Here is a 12,718-nt window from a genome sequence, read left to right as displayed (position 1 = left end):
GTTTTGTTTCATCACTGAAACCACTGTCTGCTATTTGACCTCATTCCTTCTGTCTTTTTCTTTAAATCCCATAAAAACAGACTTACCTAACACGGTCAATTGTATAGCATTACTTGTCTGGGAGTGTTTTAACCCATTTGTTTTCTGAAGACCTTTACAGGTATATAGACCATTCTTTGCAGGACTGATTCTGTACTCAGGCTCTGTATTCGTGTAGACCGACTTCCCACTGTTATAAAACGCATACTCAATCTCTTCTCCCCCTTGAATGTTACATCTGAGATTGAGAGTCTCCCCACTGAATATCTGGGGCCAGTTGGGTTGGAGGGTCAGAACAGCCACAGGTCTCTCTGCACAGACACAACACAGAAAATAAACATTATCACACACATTAGAATGTAAAATAATTTTGATCAGCATTTATCACAACATGACCATGTCATAAGTTGTCATTTCTGAACATACAGTATGCACTCTGAACTGTCTGACTTACCAAGATCTATCAGAATACTGACATATACAGTGATGTCTACACACACACACACACACACACACACACACACACACACACACACACACACACACACACACACACACACACACACACACACACACACACACACACACACACACACACACACACACACACCTTTCACAGTGATAGTGACAGGATCACTGATGATTGATGATATGGATCTGGACTGGATCTCTCCCTGACACCAGTAGAGACCCTGGTCAGACTCAGCAGCTCTACTGATGGTGAAGGTGGCTCCTTTTGTAGTGTGTCTGCTAGACAAGGTCACTACTTTCTTTTTTTTGTCTTTGTACCATGTATACCTCCAGCCACTGTCAGACCCCATTGAACACGTCAGAGTTACTGTCTCTCCAGAATAGAGGGGACCCCGTGGAGAGGCTTTCACTGAGGCCGTGGGCAGAGCTGTGGAAACACAGTTATATATGAAGACAAATGCAGTCAGAGCACAAATCTCTCCAACGTATGATCTTACTTCTGTAGGTAGTACTGTAACTATTCATTTTTCCATTCATACTGACACACAGACCACATCTACATGATTGACTCAATATAAATAGTGTCCATTTGTTTGATTAAAAAAACACATAAAGTAACTCACCTTTCACAGTGATAGTGACAGGATCACTGATGATTGATGATATGGATCTGGACTGGATCTCTCCCTGACACCAGTAGAGACCCTGGTCAAACTCAGCAGCTCTACTGATGGTGAAGGTGACTCCTGTTGTAGTGTGTCTGCCAGACAAGGTCACTACTTTCTTTTTTTTGTCTTTGTACCATTTATAGCTCCAGCCACTGTCAGACCCCACTGAACATGTCAGAGTTACTGTCTCTCCAGTGTATGCAGGGTTTGGTGTTATGGTCAGTGTAGTTTCAGGAAGAGCTAAAAAAACAGAGAGCAGAATATCAAATCATCTGGATTCATGCTTGGTCATTTATAATAATTTAAGTTGCATTTAAGTTTTGATTCAAGTTTATTTTAAATAGGGGTATGTTGACTCCATTCAGTTAGAATTTACAGTCTACACAGTATATCTGTATTTAGATTAACCCTCATTGGCTCAAAATTAATAAAGTCCAGATAGTGATTGGAGATTAATAGTGAGCTCACCAGTGACACTAATGTAGAGAGATGTATCTATGTCAAGTGGTTATGGGCATGGAGGCACTTGAGAGATAAGATGATATACCTGTTACCGTTAGTCTGACTGCATCACTCCACTCAGAATACTTCTTCTGATCAATATGTCTACCCAGACACCAGTAGTTAACATTGTCTGAAATATTAACCTCACTGATCTCAAATTCATGATTCCTATTGATTGTGTCTACAACATCCTTGCGCCATATGTATTCCCAGTCAGTGACTTCTCCCCTCTGTATGTTACATCTGAGAGTGACAGACTCTCCACTAAATATCTGGGAGGATGTGGGGTATATGGTCAGAACAGCCTTTGCCTTTCCTGCACAAAATAAAACCAGCATCATACAATTGTTTTTTTGAGACACTCAAAACCAAAAATCAGTCTCCTCAAAAGAAGCTTTAAAAATCACAAATAAAACATTTGATGAAGCATTAAGAGAAGGAGGCTTGATCAAGTGTTCAAATATTTACCATCATCTTCTTCAGAGTGTCCAGAGCAGATGTGTGTACTCAGCACTACAACAAAGAAAGTCACATTGCTCCAATATTAGCTTGAAATAAATAATAACATGCCATAATCATGTTACTGATGACCAAATCCGTTCTGTACTTTATTTTAAAGGTGCAATCTACGTTTCTATACAAATTTTTTATCATTAAATTAGTCGTAGGCATTTATTTCTGAAGAGTATAACTTTTAATTCCCTCAAAACTGTCTTATCCCATCATAAACCGAAATATATGGTTATTTTATGACAATTATTGTAAACAATGTAGATGAATGAATTTCCTTAGCCCCATCCCAGCCATATACCTTAAAAAGTGTCAGGGTGTACATTTTGTGGTAGTTTGAATTACGGACGGCAGCTTTAAATGGCTACTGACTTCCCATGTTCTGCACACAGAGAGTGTACAGAGACCAAAAACACCACAACACCACTCATTAATCTCTTAACACAGTTTACTATAACTGTAGCGAAGGAACCCTCAACCATTTACAATAATCACAACTTGATAACACAACATATCCAACAAATATTGCATTTTATATTCATTATCATTGACAACACATTTTGCAACCATTGAGTTAGTACCACTCTTTAGTTCCTGAGGGACCTGGTTAAATGCACACCACCACACTAACCAGGTCTGCATGGCATCGGCTATACAAGCTCAGGTTCTCACAGAGATGCAACATCAATGTAGGGTGGTCACTTTCTTACTTCATATCTACACCATATTTGCTGATATTTCCTTTGAGTGCCATTTACTAATATTTTCTCAATAAGGGCTAAAACACCAAAAACAAAGCTAAAGCATGAAACTGTCTTCATTTTGATTAATGTCTTATTCCCTTTTCCCTTAAATTCTTAGTAAATCAGGTAATTAGTGTTCATAAACAAACACACTAACTCAGTACTTACATAGCAGCAAACAGAGCAAGGTGTGCTCCATTCTGTCCCCACAGACAAGTGACTTTCTCTATAACTACAGTCCTTCTAACAAACGCCTTTACTTCCTATATGATGACAGTCTGCTTAGATCACACCACTTCACTCTGAGATCACACACCTCTTCACTGTACACAGAAAAACAGAGAGAAAGATTCTTGAGAAATGTAAAAATAGATAGTAAGTGTAGGCCTTCCCTCAAACCTTTGCTCAGTTGTCAGGTGGCAAGCCAGGCCAGCTAACCTCAGTTGTGGCACAATGGAAATGGACATCTCCAGCCACCTCTCACTTCTCAATCACTCTCTCTCTCTCTCACACACACACACACACACACACACACCACAACTCAGATGGTTCTGTTATGAGTAATACGTTTAGTTAGCTACTGTCTACATATATATGTTTGTTATTGTGTTGTTTATGGTTCTATATCAATGGGTCTGTATACAGTATGTGATGGGTATCAGGGCTATTGTTCATGTACTGTATTATGTGTGTGTTGTGTGTGTGTGTGTGTGTGTTGTGCGGTTTGTTTGTGTGTGTGTGTGTGTGTGTGTGTGTGTGTGTGTGTGTGTGTGTGTGTGTGTGTGTGTGTGTGTGTGTGTGTGTGTGTGTGTGTGTGTGTGTATTGTTTGTGTTTGCCTATTGTTTATTCTTGTCATTATAAAAAAAAAAAAATGCTGTTCAGTACTAATAGTACTAATACTACCAGCAGTACTAAACCGGCACCTGTCAATGACACAAGTTGTTCTGCTTCCACGGGCACATTCAATGCTAGCATCAGTAATTCTACATTTGTTGATAGACCAGCTAGCATGGACACTGACAGTTGTGAATCTGATGCAGCCGAAGAGCTACTGCCCCCTTACCTGGGACAGAACCGAACAACAGATAGGGACGTTGGACCATCAAAGAGGCGCAAATATGATGAGAATTACATTGATTTGGGGTTCACTTATATTGGGAGTAGTGCCTTTCCTCAGTCAGAGTGTGTTATATGTTCAAAAGTACTATCTCACAACTCGATGAAACCTTCACTCTTGCGCAGACATTTAGAAACAAAACATGCCTATTTGAAAAATAAGCCACAGGAGTTTTTTGAGCAAGAATTAAGACGACTTTCGAGTAATAAAGCATGTATAAAAGCAACAGATAACATTAATAAGAAGGGGCTAGAAGCGTCTTATATGTTGAGCTACCGAGTGGCGAGGACAGACAAGCCCCATACTATTGTGGAGGACTTAACTTTTTGTCAATAGGGGGAGTTGCCAAATTAAACTGCCTAGTACTCAATTCTTGCTCGTACAATATGCATATTATTATTATTATTGGATAGAAAACACTCTCTAGTTTCTAAAACAGTTGGAATTATGTCTCTGAGTGAAACAGAACTCATTCTACAGCACTTTTCCTGACAGGGAGTGAGATTTCAGAAATCTTGGCCCCTGTTCCCAGGTCAGTTTTAAGGTCCCTGTGAATGCTATGGGGATACAAACACTGCCTACGCCTTCCTCTAGATGTCAGTAAGTGGTGACAATTTGAATGGAGTCGATTGCGCAATCTGGGACTGTATAAAAGACCACAAGGCGGAAGTAGCTTTCTTTTCCTCCCTGCGCCTGACGCACGATGGACGTCGGACTGGCCTCCTTCCAAGCTTTGGTTTAGCCACTTCTATATCCCCGGTCATGTTTTTACTCGTTATAGGTGTTAAAAACATCATAAGGTAGTTAATTTAAACCGTTTTATAGCAATTTATATCCGTTTAGTGCGATTTTCTGGTATTTCTTTGTGACGCACTTCCAAGAGCTGGGCACTTTTCCAGTACATGCCGAACGTTAGTGGCCATTTCGACAGGACAAGAGGACATCTTTCGACCAAAAGACGATTAGACCGGAGAAAGGATACATTGCCCAAGATTCTGATGGAAGATCAGCTCATAGTAAGAACTATTTATGATGATAAATCGTTGTTCTGTTGAAAAATGTTAAACGCATATATCGCCATTTTTTTTTGTGTAGCTTCGCTTTGGCGAACCCTGTATTGCACAGTAAGGATAATTTTAGAAATGTAATTCAGCGATTGCATTAAGAACTAATTTGTCTTTCAATTGCTGTCCAACTTTTATTTTTTTAGTCAAGTTTATGAATAGTTTTCGATAAAAATAGGTGTCTTTTCAAGATGGCGCCGGGCAGATTGCTTGAGTAGTTGGACATTATTTCCATTGTGTAAGCACGATTTGTGCCGCTAAATATGCACATTTTCGATCAAACTCTATATGGATTGTGTAATATGATGTTACAGGAGTGTCATCGGAAGAATTCTGAGAAGGTTAGTGAAAAAATTAATATATTTTGGTGATGATAACGTTATCGCTCTCTTTGCCTTGAATCAATGCTCGGGTAACGTTTGCACATGTGGTATGCTAATATAACGATTTATTGTGTTTTCGCTGTAAAACACTTAGAAAATCTGAAATATTGTCTGAATTCACAAGATCTGTGTCTTTCCATTGCTATGCGCTGTGTATTTTTAAGAAATGTTTTATGATGAGTAAATTGGTAATACACGTTGCTCTCTGTAGTAATTCTAGTCGCTTTGGTGAGATTTGTGATGGTGGCTGCAATGGCAAACTATGATTTATACCTGAAATATGCAGATTTTTCTAACAAAACCTATGCTATACAATAAATATGTTATCAGACTGTCATCTGATGAAGTTTTTTCTTGGTTAGTGGCTATATATATCTTTATTTGGTCGAATTGGTGATAGCACCTGATGGAGTAAGAAACTGATGGAGTTAGAAAAGTGGTGTCTTTTGCTAACGTGGTTAGCTAATAGATTTACATATTTTGTCTTCCCTGTAAAACATTTTAAAAATCAGAAATGATGGCTTTATTCACAAGATCTGTATCTTTCATTTGGTGTCTTGGACTTGTGATTTAATGATATTTAGATGCTACTATTTACTTGTGACGCTATGCTAGCTATGCTAGTCAGTGGGGTGGGGGTGGGGGGTGCTCCCGGATCCGGGTTTCTGAGGCGGTAGAAGTTAATTCTTCCTGCCATGATATGGCTGGGACAATGCTGGAGGAAAAGGCCCAAAAAACTATAGACAGTGCCTTCAACAACCAACACTGTTTCACAATGCATCAGTGAAATGGCAAGAGATGTTTTGAAACAATTACTGCTTCGCATATAAGCCAGTGAAATCTATGCGTTACATTTGGATGAGTCAGATGTGGTGGGTCTGGCACAGCTCCTGGCATATGTCTTTTACGTTTATGGGGTGTCAATTAACTTCTTAGCGCTAGGGGTCAGAATTCTTTTTTTTTTTAAATAACGTGCCCAACGTAAACGGACATTTTCTCTGGCCCAGATCGTAGAATATGCATATAATTTACAGATTAGGATAGAAAAAACTCCAGTTTCCAAAACTGTCAAAATATTGTCTGTGAGTATAACAATACTTATTCTGCAAGCGAAACCCTGAGAAAATGTAACCCGGAAGTGATCTTTTTTTTTTTAAACTGTGTTTCCTGGCCCGTCTAACCTCCATTTAAAGGGGTATCAACCAGATTCCTTTTCCAATGGCTTCCTCAGGCTGTGATCAGGCTTTAGACATAGTTTCAGGCTTTTATTTTGAAAAATGAGCGACATTTTTCAAAAGTAGTCAAGTGTCCTCTGAATATTTTCTGCGCGCGACAGAGGGGCTCACCATTTTCCGTTTCTCTCTTAAAGAATAGGTTATGGTCCGGGTGAAATATTATCGATTATGTTTGTTAAAAACAACCTGGTGATTGATTATAAAAAACATTTGACATGTTTCTACGACCATTACGGATACTTTTTGGAATTTGTCGAACGGAACACGGCTTTTGTTACTTTCGTGACCAAGCTAACCAAGCTAATATAAGGCTAACTGTTCTAGCATTGCAAGCTACACTCACAAAAGCTTGGATTTCTTTCGCTGTAAAATATATTTTCAAAATCTGACACGATAGGTGGATTAACAACAAGCTAAGCTGTGTTTTTGTATATTTCACTTATTTCACTAAATATTTCACTATATTTTTTAATCTGATACGTTTGGTAATTTTCTGCTTCCTTTCAGTACCGGAACGAGGCTGTAGTTTTCTGAACATAACGCGCAACCCAAATGGCGTTTTATTGTGATAAAAGTAATATTTATCGAACAAAAAGAACATTTGTTGTGTAACTGGGAGTCTCGTGAGTGGAAACATCCGAAGATTATCTAAGGTAAGCGATTCATTTTATTGCTTTTATGACTTTTGTGACCATGCTAATTTGGGGCTAGCTGTTGTAGCATTGAAAGCTACACTCACAAAAGCTTGGATTTCTTTCGCTGTAAAATATATTTTCAAAATCTGACACGATAGGTGGATTAACAACAACCTAAGCTGTGTTTTTGTATATTTCACTTGTGATTGCATGATTATAAATATTTTTAGTAATATTTATGCATTTGGCGCCCTGCAATTCTAGTGGTTGTTTAGGAAAATGATCTCGTAAAAGGGATCCGTAGCGCAGAGAAGTTAAGGAAGACATCCTCTTCTGCAAAACACTGGAAACCAGGACAACAGGAGGGGATATTTTTAAAGTACTGGACAGCTTTGTGACATCAAACAGACGTTGGGGGTCAAGATGTGTTGGTATCTGTACTGATGGCGCAAAAGCCATGACAGGAAGACATAGGGGAGTGGTAATGCGCGTGCAAGCAGTTGTCACCGACGTCACCTGGGTACACTGCAGCATCCACCGAGAGGCTCTTGCTACAAAGGGAATGCTTGACAGCTTGACAGATGTTTTGGACACTACAACGAAAATTGATAACTTTGTTAATGCAAGGCACCTGAACTGTCGTGTATTTCTGCACTATGCAATGATATGGGCAGCGACCATGTAAAGCTCTCACAACATACAGAAGTGCACCGGTTTTCAAGTTGCAAAGTATTGACACGTTATTTTTAATTGAAAGACAAGCTTAAAGTTTTCTTAACTGACCATAATTTTCCCTTGTCTGACAGCTTGCATGATGACGAGTTTCTCACACGACTGGCCTATCTGGGTGATGTTTTTTCTCGCCTGAAAGATCTGAATCTAGGATTACAGAGAATCTCTGCAACTATATTCAATGTGCTGGACAAAATTGAGGCTATGATTAAGAAATTGTAGCTCTTCTCTGTCTGCAATAACCTCTCTTGGGTAGGGGGCAGTATTTTCACGTCCGGATGAAAAGCGTGCCCAAAGTAAACTGCCTGTTGCTCAGGCCCAGAAGCTAGGATAAGCATATAATTGGTAGATTTGGATAGAAAACAATCTAAAGTTTCGAAAACCGTTATAATTATGTCTGTGAGTATAACAGAACTGATATTGCAGGCGAAACCCCGAGGACAAACCATCTCAAAAAATGAACATTCAATCCTGCCACTGTTTCCAATGGCTTTCATGTTAATTTTGAGGCGATGTCCTCCCAGATTGCAGTTTCTACGGTGTCCAATAGCCTTTTCAAAGAGTTTCATGCTGTTTTCTGGAAAAATGAGCTCGAAGTTGTAGTTCTTCTAAGTGGCTCCCATTTTGGCTGTAGTGTTACCATGCGCATGGGTGAAAGCCCGTTCTTTGTTATTTATCTCCGGTAATGAATATACTATTCTCCATCTTAAATTTGATAATTTATTTACGTATTAGTGGAAATGAGGTTTGATTATAAACATTGTTTCACTTATTTGGATAAGTTGATTTGCAATGTATGGGATTCATTTTGTATGCATTTTGAAGGAGGGAAACCGGTGGATTATTGAATGAAGCGCGCCAGCTAAACTGAGTTTTTATGGATATAAAGAAGGACTTTATCGAACAAAAGGACCATTTGTGATGTAACTGGGACCTTTTGGAGTGCCAACAGAAGAAGATCTTCAAAGATAAGGCATTTATTATATCGCTATTTCTGACTTTCGTGGTTGAAAAATGTTTTCCATGTTTTTGTATGCGGGGCGCTGTTCTCAGATAATCGCATGGTGTGCTTAAAGCCTTTTTGAAATCTGACACAGCGGCTCGATTAACAAGAAGTTAAGCTTTTTTTTATGTATAATAGTTTTATGTATAATGTATAATAATATAAATATTTATATTTCTGTAATTTGAAATTTGCGCTCTGCAATTTCACCGGATGTTGGCCAGGTGGGACGCTATCATCCCACCTGCCCATAAGAAGTTTTAACAAGGACAACACACAGGTCTTCCATCATTGAATGATTTTTTTGTGTGCCAATAAACTCAAGCTTACGGACAATGTCAAATCTGATATAGCGAAGCACCTGAGTGAGTTGGGTGCGCAATTACGCAGGTTCTTTCCCGAAACGGATGACACAAACAACTGGATTCGTTATCCCTTTCATGCCCTGCCTCCAGTCCACTTACCGATATCTGTAAAAGAGAGCCTCGTCGAAATTGCAACAAGCGGTTCAGTGAAAATGGAATTTAATCAGAAGCCATTGCCAGATTTCTGGATTGGGCTGCACTCAGAGTATCCTGCCTTGGTAAATCACGCTGTTAAGACACTGATGCCCTTTGCAACCACATACCTATGTGAGAGTAGATTCTTGGCCCTTACTAACATGAAAACTAAATATAGGATTATTTACATCCTTTCAAGCGTACACTTTTCATTAACCTGTGGTGAGTTATTCACAATTTTCAATGACAAATAAGGTTTTATATGTAAGATGGTTAAATAAAGAGCAAAATGATTGATTATTATTATATTATTATCATTTGTGCCATTATCCTATAAGAGCTCTATGTCACTTCCCATGAGCCAGGTTTTGACAAAAACTCACTCATTCTTAGGTTTAATAAATGTATTGTTTTGTGTGTGTGGCAGGCTTACAATGATGGCAAAAATAATATGGTCCCATTACAAAAACTCCAAATACTTGTTCGTTTTTCAAAAAAGAAGCCTGAAACCTTGAATAAAGATTGTTGACATCTAGTTTAAGCCATAGGAATTGCAATTTGGGTGACGGAGATGTATAGAAACAATAGGTTTCCATAATAAGAGCCTGGGAGGTGAAAAAAAAAATTATGGTCGGATTTTCTTCTGATTTTTGCCTGCCATATCAATTCTGTTATAGTCTCAGACATTATTTTAACAGTTTTAGAAACTTCAGAGTGTTTTCTATCCAATGCAACCAATTATATGCATATCCTGGCTGGGCCTGAGTAACAGGCAGTTTATTTTGCGCAGTGTGTTCATTTTCAACCAAGGCTTCATATAACTGCAGAAGTGTTTGCATGACTTCTTCTGCATGCTCATAGGTCAGTGTGACTGAGGGACATGAAACACCTGCCAACTTTCTCATTAGGTAGTGAGTCCCAGGTTACTGACAAAGGCCCCTCTTCTACGTTTCAGGTAACATCTTGTGGTGATGTCACTTCCTGTGATTTGTGGTCTCCGTGGCAACCTGTTTCTGTTTCTCAGGAGCAGTGACAATGACCGGGCTGCTGGGTGTCTGTCTGACAACATAGACATAAACACATAGACACGGAAACACCCTAACTGGAACAGTGACCTTCCAGACCATGCAGGGACACTGAAAATAGCAGTCAGAGTCATACACCACTAATGTCATTAATCGTCATGACCTGTCTGTAGGATGAGGAGGCAATATGGGAGAACGGGTAGTCATTCATACGTAGGTTACTATGTGGAATTCAACACAGAAATGAAAATATTTAATATTGTTTCCCTTTAGATACCACACCCTGGCTAATGAGTCTTACCTTTGCTTACATGGAAGATCCCTTTGCCATCATAGATGTGCATGTCCACAATTCAATATTAAAAAGGAAGTGATACACACTACCAGTACTAACCAGCTCCTCAGAACTCCTGCAGAGTATATGACATCATAAAACTGAGAACTGTTCTTTTCAGGAACACTCTTCCCCCAAAAGTCATTCTGAACATCTCAACGGGTCTTTAGCTGATGGGGTACGGCTTTTGAACTTTGCTCATGGGGCATTTATGTTATATTTCTCAAGATTCAATGGGTAGATATAATTAAGTCCAAAATTGTATGTAGAAATAGCAGATTGCCCCTTTAACTCACACATTGTGGAGCCTGAGATCTATACTAGACTTAAAGGAGGTTTGACCAACTGAGGTTTTATGGAAAAGTTGATGATGACAATATCCATTTACTGTAAGAAAGCACTCATGCCATCTGGTGGATAAAAAAATGGTTTATTAAAAAAGCACAATGCAAACATATTGTAAAAGTACAGACCATTCACAAGAATACGTGAATAATACTTGTTGGGAAATTCAAATAAAAATATGTTATTCTATCATCTGAATGACAGATATAAATCAACATCACAATTCAATACACAATACAAAGCAGATACAATTACTGTAGCTGCAGATAAGATCTATCATCATTACACCTTATAATAAAAAAATCTGTTACAGTGAAACACAATTAAACCACGCTTAAATACAATATATCTGTTGGTAAATAAAAGAAGAAAAAAATCCTTAATGTACAATATGTTATTGTGTGTGTGTGTGTGTGTGTGTGTGTGTGTGTGTGTTTGCTTGTGTACGTTGACCTTCTATAATCCATGTTGCTGGGTTCCTTCTGCTCCCTCCTCTGATGGTGTGTCCCTCCATCCCTCCTTCTCCACATTGTTCCATCTGTCCATCACACCATTACCTCCATCCCTCCATTCTTTCCATCCTTCCATCCCTCCATCCTTCCATCATTCCATCCTTCCATACCACCAACCCTCCATATTTCCATTCAGCCATCCTTCTATCCCTCCATCCTTCTATCCCTCTATCCCTCCACCCTTCCATCCCTCTGTCCCTCCATCCTTCTATCCCTCCATCCCTTCCCCCTCAAGGACCTGCAACATATCACCACACAAAGTTGTTCAGGACATGCAGTCAAATAAACTCTTAAGAATTAAACAAAGATACATACTTTAAATAAATACATCTTACTTTGATATCAGAGAATTAGTTCCATATTAGTATCATTATAATTATCAATCACATATGGCTATTAGTCTTACCTGGGGCTGTGCCTGGCTTCAATTGAGAATAGACTGAATCTGCCTCAGGTGGGGTTGATGTTTCTGTAAGGAGTGAGGATAAAACACCAGAATAATATAACAGTTATATACAGAATATTATACAGCTAGTCAATATGGGGTCAAAGAAGTGTGAGGTTATGATAGGGGGAATATGGAAGGAGGGATATCCAGTCTTACCTTTCTTCTTCTTGGCTTTGGACTTCTGTTTAAGGTCAACATCAGCATAGGTCACATCAACAGGTTCAGTTGCTGCTGAAAAAGGACATTTCCAGTCAGCAAATTAAGGAATTAGCTTATTCTGCATTTGTTTTAAACTCCAAAATCACGCATTTAGATTTCACTGACTGCCAACCTGTAGAATGGGTCTCACCTGTGGTCTTCCCCGTCTTGACCTCAGAATAGACTTGATTTTCTGTTGGATCAGCTGTCATTTCAGAGGATGTGGAAAGGATTTGTACGTTTCTATCAAA

General features: G+C 39.0%; 1 protein-coding gene across 1 annotated transcript in view; it reads right to left on the bottom strand.

Moving 5' to 3' along the window:
- LOC120049009 (sialoadhesin-like) overlaps positions 1-12,679 on the bottom strand; it is a 30,535-nt gene extending 17,856 nt beyond the window's left edge. The window contains exons 1-6 of the mRNA XM_038995271.1: positions 12,619-12,679; positions 12,426-12,500; positions 12,228-12,290; positions 1,134-1,418; positions 650-937; positions 87-350 (exon numbers count right to left, since the gene is read on the bottom strand). Coding sequence (XP_038851199.1) covers positions 87-350; positions 650-937; positions 1,134-1,418; positions 12,228-12,290; positions 12,426-12,500; positions 12,619-12,679 — 1,036 coding nt within the window. The remainder of the gene's footprint in view (positions 1-86; positions 351-649; positions 938-1,133; positions 1,419-12,227; positions 12,291-12,425; positions 12,501-12,618) is intronic.
- Between the last annotated feature and the right edge of the window lie 39 nt (positions 12,680-12,718).

Source organism: Salvelinus namaycush, chromosome 6 (assembly GCF_016432855.1).
Source record: "Salvelinus namaycush isolate Seneca chromosome 6, SaNama_1.0, whole genome shotgun sequence".
In the NCBI taxonomy this organism is placed as follows: Eukaryota; Metazoa; Chordata; class Actinopteri; order Salmoniformes; family Salmonidae; genus Salvelinus; species Salvelinus namaycush.
This window is presented reverse-complemented; position numbering and strand designations above follow the sequence as displayed.